The sequence below is a fragment of the Podarcis pityusensis genome (genome assembly GCF_964106645.2).
Source record: "Podarcis pityusensis genome assembly, chromosome: 2".
In the NCBI taxonomy this organism is placed as follows: Eukaryota; Metazoa; Chordata; class Lepidosauria; order Squamata; family Lacertidae; genus Podarcis; species Podarcis pityusensis.
Window position 1 is genome coordinate 52597418 of NC_138029.1, and position 19977 is coordinate 52617394.

General features: G+C 43.7%; 1 protein-coding gene across 1 annotated transcript; it reads left to right on the top strand.

Moving 5' to 3' along the window:
- Positions 1–485: 485 nt before the first annotated feature.
- BNIP1 (BCL2 interacting protein 1) lies at positions 486–9718 on the top strand. Its single transcript, XM_080997295.1, has 6 exons — positions 486–759; positions 2233–2325; positions 2854–2945; positions 3780–3881; positions 4545–4663; positions 9133–9718. The coding sequence occupies exons 1-6, from the start codon at positions 676–678 to the stop codon at positions 9327–9329; spliced, it is 687 nt and encodes a 228-aa protein (XP_080853421.1). The 5' UTR covers positions 486–675; the 3' UTR covers positions 9330–9718.
- The last annotated feature ends 10259 nt before the right edge of the window (positions 9719–19977 follow it).

Genomic DNA, 19977 nt, shown 5'->3' on the forward strand with positions numbered 1-19977 from the left:
ATGGTTAACTATGCCTTTTAAACGAAGATGTGTGAACACACCCAAAGCAGATTACATACAATTTAGGAATAGTCAATCTGTAAGTACAATAAAAATGATCGGGGGCGGGGAAGAAAGTGAACACACATAAAAGCCCGTACTAAGTAAAATGGTTTCCAGCTACAAGTCCCGCCAAAAAGTCACCAGATTCTGTGCCAAATTAAGGCTCCCTGGGGAGATCATCCCAAGGGTCTGTGCCATAATAATATAGGGTTGAATCCAGAGTTAGTCGTGCAGTGAGCAGATCTTTTGAAACCCATGTGAGTTAATTTAATTGTGGCTAATTCAAAACCCCATTTGTTTTTCCACAGCCAGTCTGCTCTAAGAATGGCTCTGCCGGGGAGATGTACGGCTCTCCCCCTGGGGCAGCAAATGCAACCGGGCAGCAAAGAGCCAGGTGAGTCTTGCAGCGCATAAAAGACCAACGAATGCAGACTGGGGGCGGGGGGCCGCACGGAGTGAGGGGTGGGGAGGGGCTGGCTCTCCGAAAAGGGAGGAGGCTCCTCGGCCGCCTTCCTCCTGCCGCCGGTTTGTTTTCTTCCTGCTTGTTGGCACCGCCTACCAGGGCGGGGCGGAGAGGCCGCGTTTCGAAATTCTTCTCTTGTCCCCTTTGCGCTCGCCGTAGTTCCTCCCAAGATGGCGGCCGCCGGTGACGTGCCGGTTCGAGTTTGCAACCAAGAGATCGTGAAATTCGACCTGGAGATTAAGGCGGCGGTGCAGGTACAGCAGCCCCCGGCCTCGGTCAATACATCGCGGGCGACGGGCAGCTACGCTCTTATCTTCAGAGACGCACTTCCGTCTTTTGTTACACCGGGGTGGGTGGGGCTTCGTGGCCACGCCCCCCTCTGGGCAGCCAGGTTCCCTTAGCGCCGCCCTCTCCGCCTGCGTCCTAGCGGAGTCACGTGGCACTTGAAGGCCAACGCAGTTGCAACGATGCCCGCTGTGGGGCGCTGGCGTGCACTTCTCAGGATGCACACAAATGCCAGTTCAGGGTGACATTCCACGCAATTGATGATCCACACAAATTACCACGTGCCACAGTAGATGCAGTTAAGTCTTTAAGGTGCCGCATGATTGTGTTGTTGTTGGTGCGATGGCAGTTCTTCCTCACAGCTTTTTAGCTGCAGAGGTGTCAGGATCAGACTCTGGAGAGGTGCCTCCTCAGCCTTTGAAAGTTTCCACGATAGGGAAAGTTCCTGCAACTTTTCCCACCTTCAGCTCTGTGTTGGAAAAAATCTGCTCACAATATGATATTCTCTCTTCTGTGCCATGATTGGAGGCAGCACTGGGAGCTGGGGTGTCTGATGGTGGGAGGGCCTCGTGCAGTGTTGCTATGTGAGAAACCTTTGGTAGGGATAAGAACCTTTGAGAATTTCATCACACTGTAGATAACTAATTCTTGTTTGCCTCCTGCTCTTTCCCACGGTTGGCAGGCAACAACGCAATGATGTTGCCATAGCTTTCCAGTGCAACCAGCTTCTTAATGATCTGAAAGACATATTTAGTTCCCATCAGGGGGTACCCACTGGCATGGTTACAACTTCATGCGGGCAACTTCGGCATCAGTTTTGCATGCTGAAACTTTTAAGCAGTTTGATTAGGTTCTGTATACAGTAATGTGATGAAACAAGCATGCCCTCTCCTCCTTCCTTCCCTTCCCCTTCAGTTCAGTTCTCACAATGCCAGGCTTCCCTAGCTTCCAAAAATAGGCTCAGAGGGGGCCACTTTATATGCTAGTAAATTTATAAAGAGAAGGCACTTCCAAGTAGGAATTAGAGCTGTAAATGTTAACCGTTGCATGCATTTACTGTTGTGTGCTCACACATGGCTAAGCCATGGATAGGTGTACCTGTACAGTGAGTTTGCATCCTTGTAAATAATTGATTTATATGTAGGATTGTCATGTAACTATCTTTGCATGAAGCATATCAGCTACTATGTAACTTTTTGTAGCAGTCGGGGCAGCCTTTAGGACTAAATTCACATTGCTTGTAGATAATATGGATGATATTTCTGTGTCAATTTGCAACCTGTTGGTGGTTGCAATTTCAAAGTTTAAAATAAACATTTTGTTTTCTTAAAAAGGTTACACTTTATATTTTAAAAAATCAAGCTGGCAATTGAACATACAGCCCAAGAGAACATCAATGTAAAAATGTGTTTATTCTATACACTGCTTGTTATTTCCTTTAGGACATTCGGGATTGTATGGGACCTGTAAGTACACTTACAGAACTGAATGCCAAAGTAAAGGAAAAATTTCAGCATTTACGGCTTAGAATACAGGTGAGGACTAAATAGATTTTGGGGTGGGGGTGGGGAGTTGCTAAATCCTAGAATCGTAGAGTTGGAAGGGACCACAAGGGTCATCTAGTCCAACCCCCTGCAATGTAGGAATCTCTTGCCTAATGTGGGGCTCGGACCCATGACCTAGAAATTAAGAGTCTCATGTTCTGCCGACTGAGCCACAAATAAGCACCCTTTTCTGTTACAGCAAAACAGATTGTTGAAAATAGCATGTCACTAAGCATAACAGCTTTTTAGAAACCTGGTTTTCTGGTTCTCTGTTTTCTGTCTCTCATAAGCAAAATGTGACCTTAACAGCCCCAAAGACCCAGCTATCTTTTTGCTGAAAAGGATGTGCTAAAAGAATAACTGTGTATAATTTGATTAGGAAAGAAATACCCAAGAGAACAGCTAGACTTTATTACCAAGTAGGAACAACATTGTAATGAATTTTGTTGTTGCTTGTATTCAAATTGAATAAAAATAATATTAAAAATGATAATATGCACCTGCTGTTCACGGCTTTAGGAGCTTGAGCAGATGGCGAAGGAGCAAGATAGAGAATCAGAAAAGCAAGCATTGCTCCAAGAAGTAGAGAACCATAAGAAGCAAATGCTCAGGTCAGTAGAACCCTAAATATTGTTTACCACTGGGCTGTATCCAATGCTGTGTCCATGTGCAAGCAAAATGGACTTTCACTTGCACAACAAGACCACCTTCCTTTCCTCCTTCCTGCAGCCCTCATAATCTACTCCTGAGAGTTGGGGGACCCCTGGAGCAGATTTTGGGGGCATGTGGGGGCCTGCACGGGAGGAGACAAGGAGGGTAAAGTCCTGTTGTGTGAGCAGGAGTCTGTTTGTGCAACATAGGGTTCTTCCCAATAAGTGCTTAGGCTAAGATCTTGTATCCCCTTCCTCCCAACACTCAATTGGTGTCAACACCGACAAACCTAGAGCTCTGACACATGTTTGGTATAGACAACACTTGTGTGCAACAGTGACAGCATGGAGGGTGTCTAGGTTAGACTCACAGCACTGTACTGGCTATACGTCTACTCAGATGTAAGTCCCATTGAGTTCAATGATGGCTGCATAATTCAGGGCATCCATCCAATACTGTGAGTGTCCTTAGCAACCTTCCAGAGAATAGGATGGACTGTTATTAATTTCTTCGGACATCCAGACCTTTTCATTGTTGAACAGACAGTAGAGCCAGGAACAGTGTTCTCATAGTGTTCAGATAAAGAGTGGAACATAAAAAGGTGAGGAAAATGCAAGATGCCCCTGTTAATAGTGTTGATATAGCATGCCCGTTAAGGATCGTTGTTAATTATGTCAAATAATAATGGAGTGTTACATTTTAATGTATGCAGTTATCTTTGTTGCTTTGCTCTTGATACAGACGGGTGTTTCTATCACCATTGTGCTAAATCTCACTATTATTAATAATTTCAGCAATCAGACAGCCTGGAGGAAGGCAAATCTAGCTTGTAAAATTGCCATTGACAATGCAGAGAAAGATGAACTGCTTCGAGGTGGAGATCCTTTACGACAAAGGTACACAGTCTTTTTATAACTCTGGAATTCGGCTGCCAGGTGTTATGTGGTGGGACTTCCTAAGCCTTTTGTGTCAAGCTCTGCTTTAGGAGGTCACTATTTGCAGTCTTGTGCCCACCTTCCTAAGAGTAGGATCATAGACTTGTAGAGTTGAAAAGAACCACGAGGATCATCTAGTTCAACCCCCCTGCAAAGGCAGGAATTTTCCACCCAACACGCAGCTTGAATCTGCGACCCTGAGTCATGCTCTGCTGACTGAGTAGGCCCCGTTTAACTTACTGGCTTCTGAATAGGATTGCACAGTAAGGAGCAAACAGAATCTCAGATCATTAAAATGGTTGCTTGCCATTGTGCCAAGTTAGATGTATTGATCTTTGATTACATTTTAATTTTACCCCTGTACTTCAGCCAGATGGCTATTTTGGACGAAATGTTTAAAGATTAACCTAAACCTTGTATGCATAATTTGCCTGATTTCTAATTTAAGACTCATTTTGAAACAGAACGTTAAAGACGTATGCTTGCATTTGTATGTGTATCTGAATGCTTGGCTGATATCTTCCAGCTCTATGGTTCCCATCACTTTTGAAGCATTTTGAGTAATCGGGAATATAATTTTGTTTTTATATTAAGTTTGATTCCCACCCCCTTCTTTTCTTTTAGAAAAACTACAAAGGAAAGTTTGGCAGAGGGGGCCAGTAACATCACAGAGAACCTGATGGGTATTAGCAGGATGATGTCTCAGCAGGTACGGCAGAGTGAGGAGACGATGCAGACCTTAGGTAAGTAAATGACCACAGTGTGCAGTTTTGGTCGTTGTTGTTAATAATAATAATAATAATAATAATAATAATAATAGTTGATTGACTCATCAAAGCAACTTACAACACAGCATAAACACTTACATTTACAGCAAGCCAACCAATAAAAATTTAGAAACCTTCCACAAACAGGAATATATTACTGAAAAGGCCTGTTCTCATGTTGCCACCCTCCAGATCTGCCGTGGAGTTGTTAAACTCCCTTTAGTTATTAAATTTCTATACTGCCCTTCATCTGAAGATCACAGGATGGTTTACCATATAAAAACACAAAAGTGCATACCTTCTCTCTCTCCCGCTCCCCCACTTCATTTTCTCTCACTTGCTGCCTCCTACAGCTAAATATTTAATCCTATGCCGGGAAGCACAGAATTGCAGTGAAATGGCAAAGGAGGAACAACATGATTGATTCCCTCCTCCAGTAGCTCTCTTGGCTACTTCACTAGCTATGGAAAAAGAAACGCTCATTTCTCCCTAACCAGCATGTTGATATTATAGTATAATATGTCATATCATGTCATGTCATATCATATCATCATATCATATCATACATCAGGATACCATGTATCAAATCCAGACCTCTACAGCATGGACTCTGAAGAACATGCATGTGTTTCAAATGGGGCTTTTCTTTTTAAAGTGCACCAATAGTTAACTCCCACCCACATTAACTTCTTTCACTCAGCTCAAGCAGTGTCTTAAAGCATTTCTAAAAGAGTTTTGGGCTTTGCGTTAGAAAGCCAGAGTTTGGCCTGACAGTTTTCAGCCCTCAAAACTGTATATCAAATCTGTTAAAATTCGTGGGTCATTTGGAAAGTGGACCAGCTGGACCTTCTGCCTTTTCTTTGCTGGGAGAAACAGAAGGGATGGATTCAATAAACGCAGTGTCCGCCTCTTCTCTTCCTTCTCCCTCCAGGGCTGATGGTTGTCTGCAGCTCCTCAGTGTATGCTTCCTCTCTCACTAAGTGACAGTCTTGGCAGTGAGACTGTCCTCTGTTAAAGAGTCCATCCTGTTTGGTTGAGGTATAGCTAGCAAAGGTCACTCGTCTTGAAAAAGCCAGCTGTACTTAATCTACCATTAAAATGTTGCCACGATGGAAAAATGAAGAAGTCCTTACAGCAGCAAGCAATAAATAATCTGGAGTCAGGAAGCCCACAGTTGTCACTTCCCATGATAAACAACCTCAATCTTTCATGTACCATGAGAATGACAAAACGTTTCTCTTTGGTTGGAAAATAAAATGGCAAAGAAACGTATTTGGTTCTGATAAAATTTCATTCTCAAGCAAAATGTATTTGCAAACTGAAATGCCCTTTTCGGGGCCACCTATATAGGAATATACTGGTTCCTTAGCTGCTTGCTTCTAAACATTTTGCCATTAGTGTGTGTTTTAATTGACCTCCCATAATGGAAACTGAAGCCCTGCACAGTGGTTCATTTTAGGGCCACTTCTTGCAATATATTTTGTACTTGGTTGCAAAGCTGTGTAATTTATTATGATCAGCACACATGTTTTTAGTTTACTTGACATTTCTGCAAGAGAGAAAGACTAAAAAATGACATTTTGCTCACTTCAGAGAAAAGGTGCTGGACATCAGAGCAACTTGTGTGTATTAGGAAGTCCGTAGGTCATATTCAACTAAGTGGTCCTGCTAGTGGAAGCCTGTGCAAGGACTTCTGCTAGTGCAACAGGGCTTCCCCTAACCCCAGTGTTCCCCCTGTGCCTTCCTTGAGGATTGGGAGAACCCATGAACAGCCTACAAGGGGAGTGAGGAGGAGATATTTCCATCAGGCAAGCAAAAATGTTTGCACTGATAAAGTGATCTCCTTAGTGCTGTATTAAATTTCTCCCCAAGGTATTATCATGATTGATTTTAAACAGCTCCTGATCCACATTCTAACCTTGTTTGGAAATGTATCAAAACAGTATCATCTTCTTTTTTAAAAAAATTAATATTTATTACTTTTCCAACAATTTAAACACTACAAAAACAATACAATACAGTATAATACAATACAAAAACACTACATAACATTGACACATTAAACACATTAAACTAACAAAACAAAACAAAAACAGTTTAAAATAAATCAAACAATTTCAATATCTTATCTTTCATTCACTTATTTCCACGACCTCCTCACACCTCCCTTTTTGTATTCCGCTTCTGTTAATTGTTTCAGCAATTCCTTTCCATCTTCCTCTGTTTTCTATCCTATAATTATCTTAACACATTCTAGCCTTGTTTTTTCCTTTAATACTCTATTAATCTATTTATACTTAATCCTTATAACATTTCTACTAAAGCCATATAATTTCATTCCAACATTTTTCAACATTCATTGATTATACAGTATTTCTGTAAGTAGTCTTTAAACTTTTTCCAATCTTCTTCCACCAACTCTTCTCCCTGGTCTCGGATTCTGCCAGTCATTTCCGCCAATTCCATATAGTCCATCAACTTCATCTGCCATTGTGGGTAAATCTTGTGTCTTCCAATACTTCGCGATAAGTATTCTTGCTGCTGTTGTTGCATACATAAAAAAGGTTCTATCCTTCTTTGGCACCAATTGGCCGACCATGCCCAGGAGAAAGGCCTCTGGTTTCTTCAGGAAGGTATATTTAAGTACCTTTTTCATTTCATTATAAATCATCTCCCAGTATGTCTTAATCCTTGGGCATGTCCACCAAAGGTGAAAGAATGTACCTTCAGTCTCATTACATTTCCAACGTTTATTGTCGGGCAAATGGTAAATTTTTGCAAGCTTGACTGGTGTCATGTACCACCTATAAATCATTTTCATTAAATTTTCTCTTAAGGCATTACATGCCGTGAATTTCATACCTGTGGTCCATAACTGTTCCCAGTCAGCCATCATTATATTATGTCCAACATCTTGTGCCCATTTAATCATAGCTGATTTCACCATTTCATCCTGAGTGTTCCATTTCAACAGCAAGTTATACATTCTTGACAAATTCTTGATTTTTGGATCTAACAGTTCTGTTTCCAATTTTGATTTTTCCACCTGGAAACCAACTTTTTTGTCCAAATTGTATGCCTCCATTATTTGGTAATAATGGAGCCAATCTTGCACTTTATTTTTCAATTTTTCAAAACTCTGCAATTTTAGTCTGTCTCCATCTTGTTCCAGAATTTCCCAATATTTCGGCCATTTGGCCTCCATATTGAGTTTTTTCTGTGCCTTCGCTTCCATTGGTGACAACCATCTTGGGGTTTTCTTTTCTAGCAAATCTTTATATCTTATCCAAACATTAAACAATGCTTTTCTAACAATATGATTTTTAAACACTTTATGTACTTTTACCTTATCGTACCACAAATATGCATGCCATCCAAATGCATTATTGAAACCTTCCAAATCCAACACGTCAGTGTTTTCAAGAAGCAGCCATTCTCTCAGCCAACAAAAAGCAGCTGATTCATAATAAAGTTTAAGGTCTGGCAGGGCAAATCCACCTCTTTCTTTAGCATCAGTTAATATCTTAAATTTTATTCGAGGCTTCTTGCCCTGCCAGACAAATCTGGAAATATCTTTCTGCCACTTCTTGAAACAATCCATCTTATCCAAAATTTGTAATGTTTGAAACAAAAACAACATCCTTGGCAGCACATTCATTTTATCACAGCAATTCGACCTAACAATGATAACTTCAAATTTGTCCATATTTCTAAATCCTTTTTCACTTCAATCCAACATTTTTCATAATTATCCTTAAATAAATTCACATTTTTGGCAGTCATGTTAACCCCTAAATATTTCACTTTCTTAACCAGTGTTAGTCCTGTCTCCTCCTGAAACTTCTCTCTCTCATTCACAGTTAGGTTTTTCTCTAAAACCTTAGTTTTCATTTTATTCAGCTTAAAACCTGCTACCTGTCCAAATTCTTGAATCAGTTCCAATACCCTTTTAGTACTGGATTCTGGCTCCTGTAAAGTCAATACTAAATCATCAGCAAATGCTTTCAGTTTGTACTGTTTAGCTCCCACTTGTATACCTTTAACCTCTTGGTCCTTTCTTATCATGTTTAACAAAACCTCAAGGACCGATATAAAGAGCAATGGAGAAATTGGGCAGCCTTGCCGTGTTCCTTTCTCCGCACCTTTCCCAAATCTGCTCTGGTGGGTTGGGGAAGGAGAGGGAACATCATTCCATCAGGCAAGTAGATATGCTTGCACTAGTGGAACAATCTCCTTTGTGCTGCGTTGTCTTCATCAGACTTGTCCTCAGCTTTTCTCAAATGGAAAAGTTCTGTAGCCTGCTTCATGGGGCTTTGAGCCAATGTACCTATTGCATTGTGTGTTGTATTCTGTGCTACAGGACCCAAAGTGGACTTGCATAGTATGTGTGCTTTTGATAGTGCCTTTGAAACACTGGGCTGAAATGTTGCATTTTCTCTTTTCAGTCACTTCTTCACGAACCATTCTGGATGCCAGTGAGGAATTCAAATCCATGTCCGGGACAATACAGCTGGGACGGAAGCTCATTACCAAGTACAACCGCAGGGAGCTGACAGATAAACTGCTCATCTTTCTCGCCCTTGCCTTGTTTTTGGCCACCGTGCTTTACATCCTGAAGAAGAGACTGTTCCCCTTCTTGTAAAATTCTCAGATGAGGAGAGGAAGCGTGACTGAGGAAGGATGAATGAAGGCTTTCTCACAAAGACCTGACACTCTTCTAATCAAGAGAACATTCACAAATGTTCATAAACAGAACATATTAGCAGTCTGTGAAGATTTAGACTTGCTTATGTAAGCCAAATGAGCTGCAGGTTAGGACAAGGAACAATAAGAATATGACCTGTTTCTCTGAGAATGGCAGGTGTCAGTTCTGAACTGGATGGTGGAAGACATACTAAGCCCCTCTCTTGTCTTTGGCTTGGAATGTGTATTCCACTTCCTTCCTCCAGAGATCTGTTCCTGAGAGGAGGGGGACGGTATTGCTGAAAATACATTTAGATACATTCCTTTAATAAAGTGTATTTGAATACAGATAGAGCAGGGAGTCCTGAATTTTTAAATAAAAAAATACCTTATGAACTCAAAGAGAAAACGTCGCCCTTTAAGTTACTTTTACTTCAGTTGTTTCCGCAAATGAAAGAAGCAACGAGGCGATTTCTAAAATCTCTCCATAACTGGCATTATTGTAAATGTACTGTATCTTCCTTTGTCCATCTATTTATCTTAAGAGTGCAGCTCAGGTCAGTCCATTTGCTTCATTCCAAGTTTTGCATTGGATAGAGATGTAAATTGCTTGGCATATCAGCTCCTGAAACTTCCCTGTCCTTTTCCTGTTTCCTCATCAGTTTAAAAGGCATTGGAATATCTTGCAGGATTAAAAGTCAGTGGCATCACCCATCTCTTCCTGTGGCTACAGCTGCACCACTGCAGGCCTGTGAGCATGGAAGGAAATCCCTGTAAGACACTATAGAGCCCCTCTCCTTCCCTGTCGGCTCTCAACAGGGTGCATAATGTCCTAAGCACACGGGGTTGTATTCAGCGTCAGGCCAGCAGCATTCCACTGATGCAACAGGACTTCCACGTTCTCTCCTCCCCCTGCGTTGCCTCTAAATTTGTTCTGGATGGTCCCCCAACCCTCCAGACTTGGTCTTGTGGTGAGCGGCTGGAGGGAAGAAGAGAGGAAGATGTTTGCTCCATGGAAGTCTGCTGTGCCAGTGGAACTGCAGCCTCAGATACTGTCCACAGCCATGACACACAGATGGCCATTAGCTGAGCCCAAAGCTATGGATGCAGGCTATGTTAGCACGGCATGAGTTGCTTGCTTCCTGGGATCTGGTCTAAGCTGGGCCACTGGCTGCTACGAGCAGCGTCTTTCATTTCAGGTAATGGCTCCAGCTAAGTTGCTGAGTAGAGAAGGATCTCAGCTGTTAACTGTTCTGCATATACACACAGCTCTGCACCCATGATAGATTTATTTGTTTATTATTATATTATTATTAGCCGGCCCTTCCTCTCGAAGGAGAACGGGGCAGCAAGCACCAAAAAGTTAATACTAAGTACAACTAAAATTAAATTAAAAATGTTTAAAACATTTTTAAAAGACTCTGCACTGACTGCATAATTTAGGTTGGCAACGTGGAAGCAAACTAGAAAAAAGTTTTCAACCGTTAATAGTTTTTGTCCAAAAGTGTTTGAGCAACAACATGGTGTTGTTGCTCAGCAAACAATGTGGATGATTATTCTTTATGAATACCATTCTTTGGGGGGTTTTCGAATATGGATTTGATCAAAAGATGAAAGCAGACATGCATATCTTCATTATCAGCACTACTGCATGGTAGTGTAATGTATTTATTAAAATCACAAATTATAAAAGCAAACCCCCTCTCCTTTTCTCTTTTTCCTAGTATCTTAAAGGTAAAAGTAAAGGGACCCCTGACCATTGGGTCCAGTCGCACATGACTCGGAGGTTGCGGGGTTCATCTTGCTTTACTGGCCGAGGGAGCTGGCATACAGCTTCCGGGTCATGTGACCAGCATGACTAAGCCGCTTCTGGTGAACCAGAGCAGCGCACGGAAACACTGTTTACCTTCCCACCAGAGTGATACCTGTTTATCTCCTTGCACTTTGACGTGCTTTCAAACTGCTAGATTGGCAGGAGCAGGGACCGAGCAATGGGAGCTCCCCCCATCGCAGGGATTCGAACCGCTGACCTTCTGATCGGCAAGCCCTAGGCTCTGTGGTTTAGACTAGACTTGAGTGTGTTTTCAAATATTTTTCTTTCTTTATCTATTTGTAGCTGAATAACTTCCTTCCTTCCTTCCTTCCATTCATAAAACTTCCAGCGCTATTTCATCTTGCTCCAGTGTAAATGCCTCTGACTAAGAGATGCCCAACAAATCAATGGGCTGAAATGCCTGCCCAGCCTGTTTCACCGTCTTGGCTGTGTGGTCCATCTCAGAACCTTTTCTCTTTATTCTCATAGGACGTTTGGTACCCCAAATCCTATAAGTTCTGACCTTTGCGCAAGTATTCTCTGTCCACCATAGCATCTGATGCTTAACCTCAGATGGAACCCATATTGTGGATGTCCAAAAGAGGTAGCTACTGTTTAAGGTTGAAAGGCTTGTTGCAGCATATGCTGCTTGTAGTATGCATGAAAATAGAGCAAAATTGGGAGCCTGTGGAAACTTAACCCTATTTGAAGGGGGTCATTTGTGTTTGGCATCCAGCCCATGTTGAAAAGTTAACAAGGTAGGCTAGAGAGTAGGAAAATACAAGAAGGAGACTTCAGGGAGACATGGTTCTTATTTGTCATCTTATGTTAACTTGCAATTTGGCTGCTGATTTGTATGCTGTCTTCACATAATACAATGCAACTGTTGTCATTAGAAGCATTGTGGACCCCTGCAGTCTAATAAGTTTCAATGTAATTTTGTTGTGCTAAACTTTCAATGGAAGTAAAAGCAAAACAAAAAAATCTCTGCACAATTTTGCAAAAAAAAAAAAAAAAAAAAGTATATGATTCATTTATTTTTTAGCAACTTAGTTAAACAATCACTTAAAACAATTTGTCTAACAAGTAGCTGTTTTACCAAACCTACCCAGGCTGGCATGTAGCCACTGTTGTGGAGGCCTGATCACCGTACAACTATCATGCAGGAAATACGGTCTTGTCCATAGGCAGTTGCTTATACCGAACCAAGGCTGGCAACCGCATGCCATAAATGGCCATGGCGAAAGCTGTTGCTTAGATCACCCACCTCCTTTTTCGGTTGCGAATTACATATGTTTGCACTGCTTAACATGTTGCACATGGGGGTGAGGGGGCAGTCACCCTGCACCCAAAGCAGCATCCGCCTCAAATTAGACTGTCCTAAAGACAATAGAATGACTTGTGTGTAGAGAACAGAAATAACATTTCAATGAATTGATGTGGGATGGGGAATGTGCTTATTGGAGAGAGATGCTTTCCACATTAAGACGCTTCCTCCAAACGGGAGGGTGAGTTCATCGCTGTGGTGTTTCTAAAAATGCCACCGTCAGATGCATGTGGTGGCTGTCGCCTGCCAAGTGGCTCAGGCGCGCATGCCAGCTGGGAGAGGGCTGGGAATGGCTGGCTGGCTGCAATCCAGCGAGGCTGAGAATAGACAAGCTGCAGATGCAAGCCTGCCTGTAGGTATGCACAGCTCCTCTCGAAAACAGAGGGAGGAAGCCAGGTGGGCCACACCCTGTTGCTGCTGCTATTTTCGTTAGCTATCGTCACCACCACATCCAAAGGCTTAAGTACATAGAGAGGAAGATCCCCTGGAGACTTTCCAAAACCCAAGCATCTTTCGGAGATCCAGCTCTGAGGGCCTTCTGGCAGTTCCCCCACTGCGAGAAGTGAGGTTGCAGGGAACCAGGCAGAGGGCCTTCTCTGTAGTCGTGCCTGCCCTATAGAATGCCCTCCCATCAGATGTCAGGGAAATAAACAACTATTTGACAAAATAGAAGACGTTTGAAGGCAGTCCTGTATAGGGAAGATTTTAATGTTTGATGTTTTATTGAGTTTTTATTATTTTATTGGGAACCACCCAGAGTGGCTGGGGCAACCCAGTCAGATGGGTTGCATATTATTATTATTATTATTATTATTATTATTATTATTATTCCAGTGGAGGACCGGACCAGATGCAAAAGGAGGCCAGCAACAAATGTAAATTTTACCTTAATGCAGTAGGCTACTGTTACAGAAGCTCACACATGCCTGTCTATCTACCATCCCATCAAGCAAGAGGCATTTATCAGAGTTCAAGGGCATGGCCAGTCAGGCAAAAGCACTCAAGGGAAGTGCAAATTTGTGCAGCTGAGGGGTGTGGTCTGGGGAGAGGCCATAGTTGAGGAGGAGGTGGCACCTGAGGGCAGATAGAGAAGGCCGGAAGTCTGAATTTGGCCCCAGGCCTGAAGGGTCATATATGGAGAGCAATCCACACATGGAAAACAGCTTTGCATGTGAACTGCATTCTCCATGGACTGGTATAAATGTGTCTGTGCTCACTCTGCTCCAGATTTTTTGGACAAAACAACTGGCGTTTCAAAATGATTGCAAAGAAGCTCACTGAGAGCTCAGTGAAAGCTCAGTGAGAAAACCCTCCGCAATAGTAACTATATTTAAAAGTTTAGGCAGCCCAGCTGAGTAGAAACAAACTCTGGCTATCCTGGATGGCTAGATTTAACATTCAATTTGCAGTGTAAAAGGTATTGTTCTGCCATCAGTGAAAAGCTCTCTTGCCTTGTCTTAAGTCATTCAGCCTTTCAATAATTCAGTTGACCTTCTACTCCTGTAAGTCAACAGTTTTAAATTTGGCAATCTGCAGTAAAGTATTATCGGAAGTGGAAACTTTGTGTCATTGTGAAACACATCCAGTTTTTAAGAATGAAAAACAAGCCGTAGCTCTCATTTGACTCCAAGGCTCAGGTTACATTTAAATATTTTTTATTGCTTCAAAACTGTCTGCTGTGTTTGTTCAACAACTGATGGGCAAATTTATTGGAAATGTTATTATTTGCTGGCTTTACACCATCCTTTCCTTACCTCCTGTCAATACTTATAGAATTAGTGTAAGGCCAGTGTTAAAACATACACACACAAGTGTGTGAACTGGGGTGGGGACCTAATTCAGATCTGCCTTTTTCAGTCAAATTTTCCATAAACATTTCAGCGCTTAAGCTGTCTTTAATATTTGTGGAAACTGAATGTTCAAGTAGTTGTTGAAAGCAACTTTAGTTTGAGTTCCTGATCGTTTATTTTAGATGACCCATTTAATTAAAGATCAAATAAAGGCGAATACTGTCTGGCTTTGACATGTGCTGAACTCAAAATTTTCATGGCTATTTCATGGGAATTGTGTGTGGGAAAAAGAAACACACCAGCACAGTACAAAGGCATTAGTCCAAATGATCAGGGAAGCCAAGGAAGTCATATGAACGAATGAGATCAGATACGGCAGTGTCCTATAGGGTCAAGTTATGGAGCATTCCAGGGTAAAATTTTTCTGTGAAAAGGAAAGAATTAGCATCAGGAACTTCTGCAGTAACAAAATATAATGCTCATCCCATGCGAAAGCAGCTTCAAAATTTAGCAGTTGGATATTGTACAAAATACTCAATGGACAATGCTCAGCAACCAAACTATTATGCGTACCAAAGTTGAAGAGACTGATTGGAACATCTTAAGGGCAAAAAAACCTTTTAAGATCAGTGTCAACCCACATAAGAGATAATTCTGTTAAGTTATAGGTGGCATTTAACACCTTTAAGATACAGTTACATAGACAAAACATCTTCACCACTGTGTTGGAGGGGATGTAAGGCAGTTGGTATGACATTCCACACATGTTGATGTGCAACCATTCTGGGAAAGTGTATATGTGGAAATAAGCAATATTGCTAATCATTGTGTACAATGTTTAAAGAAAATCAGCTCAATTTACTTTATAAGGAACTCACCACTTTTGTCCTGGCGGTGGCACAACTACTCATAGCAAAGAACTGGAAAGGACTTCAACACCTACATATCACATGATAGGCAGGACTGCATATCCTCCTGCTCAGCAATGACCTTGGCAAGCAGGCCACAAAAGGCCAAACTTCAGTATTGTTACCACATTCCATTTGACTGCATTTTTGCTCTGAATACCTGTGATAGAACAAAGGGCTTGCAAGGCTGCATCTTCCAGCAACTCGCTTCAACAAAAAACATCCTCTTTTGCCTATTTTAGGAATAGCATGTTAGCAGGATATGTCATGAGAAAGGCAATGAGAGTTCCCTCAGTGAACCGCAATGTCTTGGTAATGCAGGTGAGACATTTCCTGGCGCTGCTTATGCCAGCCCTCCCGTCCCATATTTTTATTTTTAGATACAGAAAGTGATACTGATCAAATCCGACTGTGTTGTCAGCTTTTCTAATGGCACAACAAAAGCCCAGTTATCTCCACCTTTTAAACCCTGCCGGGCCCAGATGGCAGGCCACCTTGTCGCACTGTGAGTGAGTACGTTTTGCTCTGTGTTCAGTGTCACTTTCTGCATGAAAAGAAAATGCCGTTCTGAGCCTTTCAAGGCGATAATGCTGCTTGTGTCCCTCTGTTCCTGTGATAAGTGCAGAGAGGGCAGGCAGGGAGACGGCCTCCGGAAGGATCAGAGCACACCAGGCTCCATAGACAGGCCCACGTGGGATATATCTATAGAACAAGATGAAAGTGCTTCACTTTCTTCTTTTTAACTGTATCACATACAGGGATGCTTTATCTTGATCCTTTGCAGGGTCTGGCTTTTTGTGTTCAGCTCCACATTCTAATCCAAATTGAGAGACGAGAACCCTGAAAAATGGAACTGACACATATGATAAATGGGATTACTTTACAACGTTGACTTTTTAAATGGCCTCAACAACTAGAGAGCAAAGCCTGAAATGGCAACAGGTAAAAAATTACGCCCCTGTTCCTCATTTCCCTTCGCAGTAAGAAGTTCCTGGGCACCCTTTTACAGGATGAGTCTTCTCTTGAGGAGGAAGTGCTGGTTAGACTTATGGCGGTAATCAACCGTTCATTTGCAAGCATGAAGGTTGAGCAGGTGGAAGGCAAACACCACCCATGGGCAGTCCCAGTCCCCAAGCAACTTCAGTACTGCATCCCTAGAAGAGGGGTGGGTTGGTACCCAATGAAATACCACTTGCTGGAACATTTGCAATAGACAGGCAAAGTGTTTCTGATTCCCGCTTGTTCAATTGGAAATGTCAGGAAGCAACATCTGGGAGATCTGGGAGCAACTCTTTCATGTATAACAAAATTGGTTCTGAAAGACTGGAGTCAGGATTGAGGAGCAGTCAGTTCTCCAAAGGTGCTAGGCTCAGGCCTAGTTTTTGTACTTGTGCCACTCTCACAAAAAAGAAAGAAAGCCATCTTCAGCCTTTTTTATTCCACTTCCTGATATGCATTGCCAGAAGACATGATGATACAGGCAACTCACCTAGGCAAACTGAAGGAGAGAAAAAGGTAGTGCATCCTCTCTGACCCTCCAAGTGCTCCTGTTTTCCACAGATGTCCCTGATTTAGAAAAGCCATCCTGATTTCTGATTTGATCCCAGAATGTCCCGCTTTTCCTTAGGGTGTCCCTATTTTCATTGGAGAAACGTTGGAGGGTGTGCCCTCTTTCTTTCTCAATTTGCCTAAGGGAATTGTCTGTGTCGTCATGTGCTCCTTCTCCTCCCTCCCATATGCCAATGCTGCTGTGGAAGAGAAGATCCACTGCCAGATGCACAGCAGCAGCAGCAACAACAAAAAATGGATTCTTTCTTTCCAGACTCCTTTAGTGTGCTCTTCTGCTCATGTATAAAAATTGCAGGCTGAACAAGGAACTGCTCCTAGACCATCCAAATTACTCCTGCCACTCTACATTCTTAGGAACCAAAGAAGCTGCCTTATCTGGAGTCACACCAATGGTCCATTGAATTCAGTATCGTCAACACTGACTGGCAGCAGTTCTCCAGGATTTCAAAGAGAGGTCTCTGGGGATTGGACTTGGGACCTTCTGCATGCAAAACAGATGCCCTACCACTTTGCTATGATCTTTTTTTGTATGGTTTCGCATTGGATGCAAAAGTTGTTGTGTGTTCAAGAATTCTCACGCATCTGGCAATACTGTGTTGGTGACTGGGATTGGCTGCCAAAAACACTTGGGCAGGCAATCATAGTCAGATTGACAAGTTCTAGATATTGAAGCCTGATCTGTTCCCCTCTGTTAGTGCAAGACTGCAGCTCCCTGATGGCGACACTTGCTCCTCCTGTATATATTCATAGTGTGCTGGCTCCTTCTAGGCCAAACAGCATGGACCATAATGCCATACTATAAAGATACACAGGTAATATTAGTGTTCATTGTAATGCACAACAGCAACTAAATCACCAGAAGAACACAGTGGATATGTGTAAAGTAAAGGCTGGGAGAATTGCCTTTTTTGAAGTGTGTTCTACTTATAAATGTACCTTCCAGAGCCGAAGAAAAATAAACTTGGGCCTCTCTAAGCATAAACAAGATAAAAAGGAGATAGCTAAGATGACAGTGCTCACGCTCACCCTGGAGCCATTGGAAGGAAGATCAAAGCAGAAAAGCCATGTAGGCTCAGCATGTGATTTAACTTCCTTCAGTGGTGGGGTTTGGAGGGTGGGGAAAGCCCATGAAAAACAAAACGGGGCTATCATTGGCTCTCAGTTCTGTCAATCATCTCAAGCAGCAAGCAATCTCACAGCTGCTTTGGATACTTGATGGGAGGCAGAGGAGGTGACATTTCAGCCTCTTTGCCCAACAAAGACCTGCTACTCAGAGATGGGGGCAGGGAGGAGGCTCCCTTAGCACCCCCTGAGTGTCACTTGCTGTAAGGAAGCAAGCCTCCCTCTGTTGCCCTTTGTACAACACTCCCAGGTGGTAGGAGAGTTATTACATCTGTCAGGGGTTCAGGAGCAGAGGCACAGGAAAGGGAGGAAATAGAGAGCGAGGGGGAGGAGTCCGAAGGTAATGTTAGCGATGACAGCGGTCCGAGGTCTCTGAGTCTTTCCAGCGAATCGGAAGATTCACAGAAAGGGGCTCCCATGGTCAGAGCAAGGGGGGTGCCGAGGGGGACACCCCAGGAAGAAGGGGCCAGAGGGGACTCAGAGAGAAGCAGTTGGAAATCAGGACCAGCGTCCACACCAGAGTGCAGTAGGGGGGAGGAGTCCCAGGCATCGGGATCAGGCGGCGCACTGCCAGTGGGAGGACATGAGTCAGGATTGGCCACGCCTCCATCGGGGAGCGAGGAAACGGTCGAGAGGAAGGTTGAAGGCTGGGCGCGCGCGCCAAGTTCAAATGTACAGGAGGGCGGTGCAGTTGGCAGCCCGGATAGGGAGCCAGGTCCCAAAGCCCGCCGAAAAGACGGGGAGGAGTCAGGGGGGTCAACGTCAGCGTCAGAAGAATCCAGGAAGGAAGGGACCCCGGGGGGTAGCAGGACCCAGAGGAGAAAGGAGAGACGGAAGAGGTGGAGTAAGGCTAGAATCTTAAACTGGTGTACAGGGGGCGGAGACTCAGATGGAGCTTCGCCGATCTAACCATGAGACGTAGAGTTGCACGCAGCAGCTTGAGAATGGAAACTGTAACTCAATAAAGACTTTTGTTTAATGATCGCTGGCTAGCGTGATCCTCTGTGAGCTAGGATCTGGAAGCAGCTCTGACAGTAAGCTCCATCCCTTAAATTGTGGGCATCTACGGCCTCGCGGAGAGGAGAGAAAGCGGGTGCCTACTAGCGAGCTCACGAACGGCAGACAATATGACGGCCGAACAGCAGATAGCTGAACTCAGAGAAGCAGTGTCACGACTGAATGCCGAGGCTCTTGCATCCAGGAAGAGAGAGGAGGACGCAGCTGCCGCCTACAGGGATCTCCAGGTCAGGTTGGAAGTGCTTACGAAGCAAGGGCAACTGACACCCAAACCGGAGGGGATTGGGTTGGGGAGACGAACAGGCGGTCTGGTCTCTCACTTCGATGGGAATTTGCAACAGTACCCCAACTTTAGAGCAGATGTAATGTGTGCACTGCAACTGCTGAACAAAGACTTTAGAGATGAGCAAGAGAAGGTGGGATTCATCATGTCCCATTTGCATGGAGATGCTAAAGCATGGCTGCGCAATTTGTGGAGAGATAAGGATCCGGCGCTCCAAAATGCGGATGCCTTTATTAAAGCGATGGATGGGTGCTTTTTATCAAGCATTGACGTGGATCTTGCTCGGCAGCAGATACATGGACTGAAGCAAGGGAGGGCCAGCGTAAGGCAGTACCATGCCCGCTTTTTCGCTTTGGTCAGTGCTCTGGAATGGGACAGAGATTCGGCTCCTGTAAGAGACCTGTTTTGGGAGGGATTGCACGGCTCGGTTAAAGATGAAATTGCGAGGGGGGAGAGACCCCGGACCACGCAGGAGATCGTTCAGAGGGCGCTGGCGGTGGGGGTGCGGCTGGAAGAATGTCCGTGGAGCAGGGACGAAGGGCGTGGAGGGCGCGAACCAGCCAGGGGCTCCTCCTTCCTTCCCAGAGAAGCAGCGCGTGCGCAATCCACGCCTCCGCCAGGAGGAGGAGCGGAACCTATGGAGGTTGGAGGTGCAAGGGCTCAGTCAGCAGCCAGAGCCCTAGCACCGGCAGCAGTGAAAGCGAAGCCTCCTAGAGGGAACAGGAAGTGTTACATCTGCGATGATCCACAGCATATGGCGAAAGAGTGTCCCCAGAGG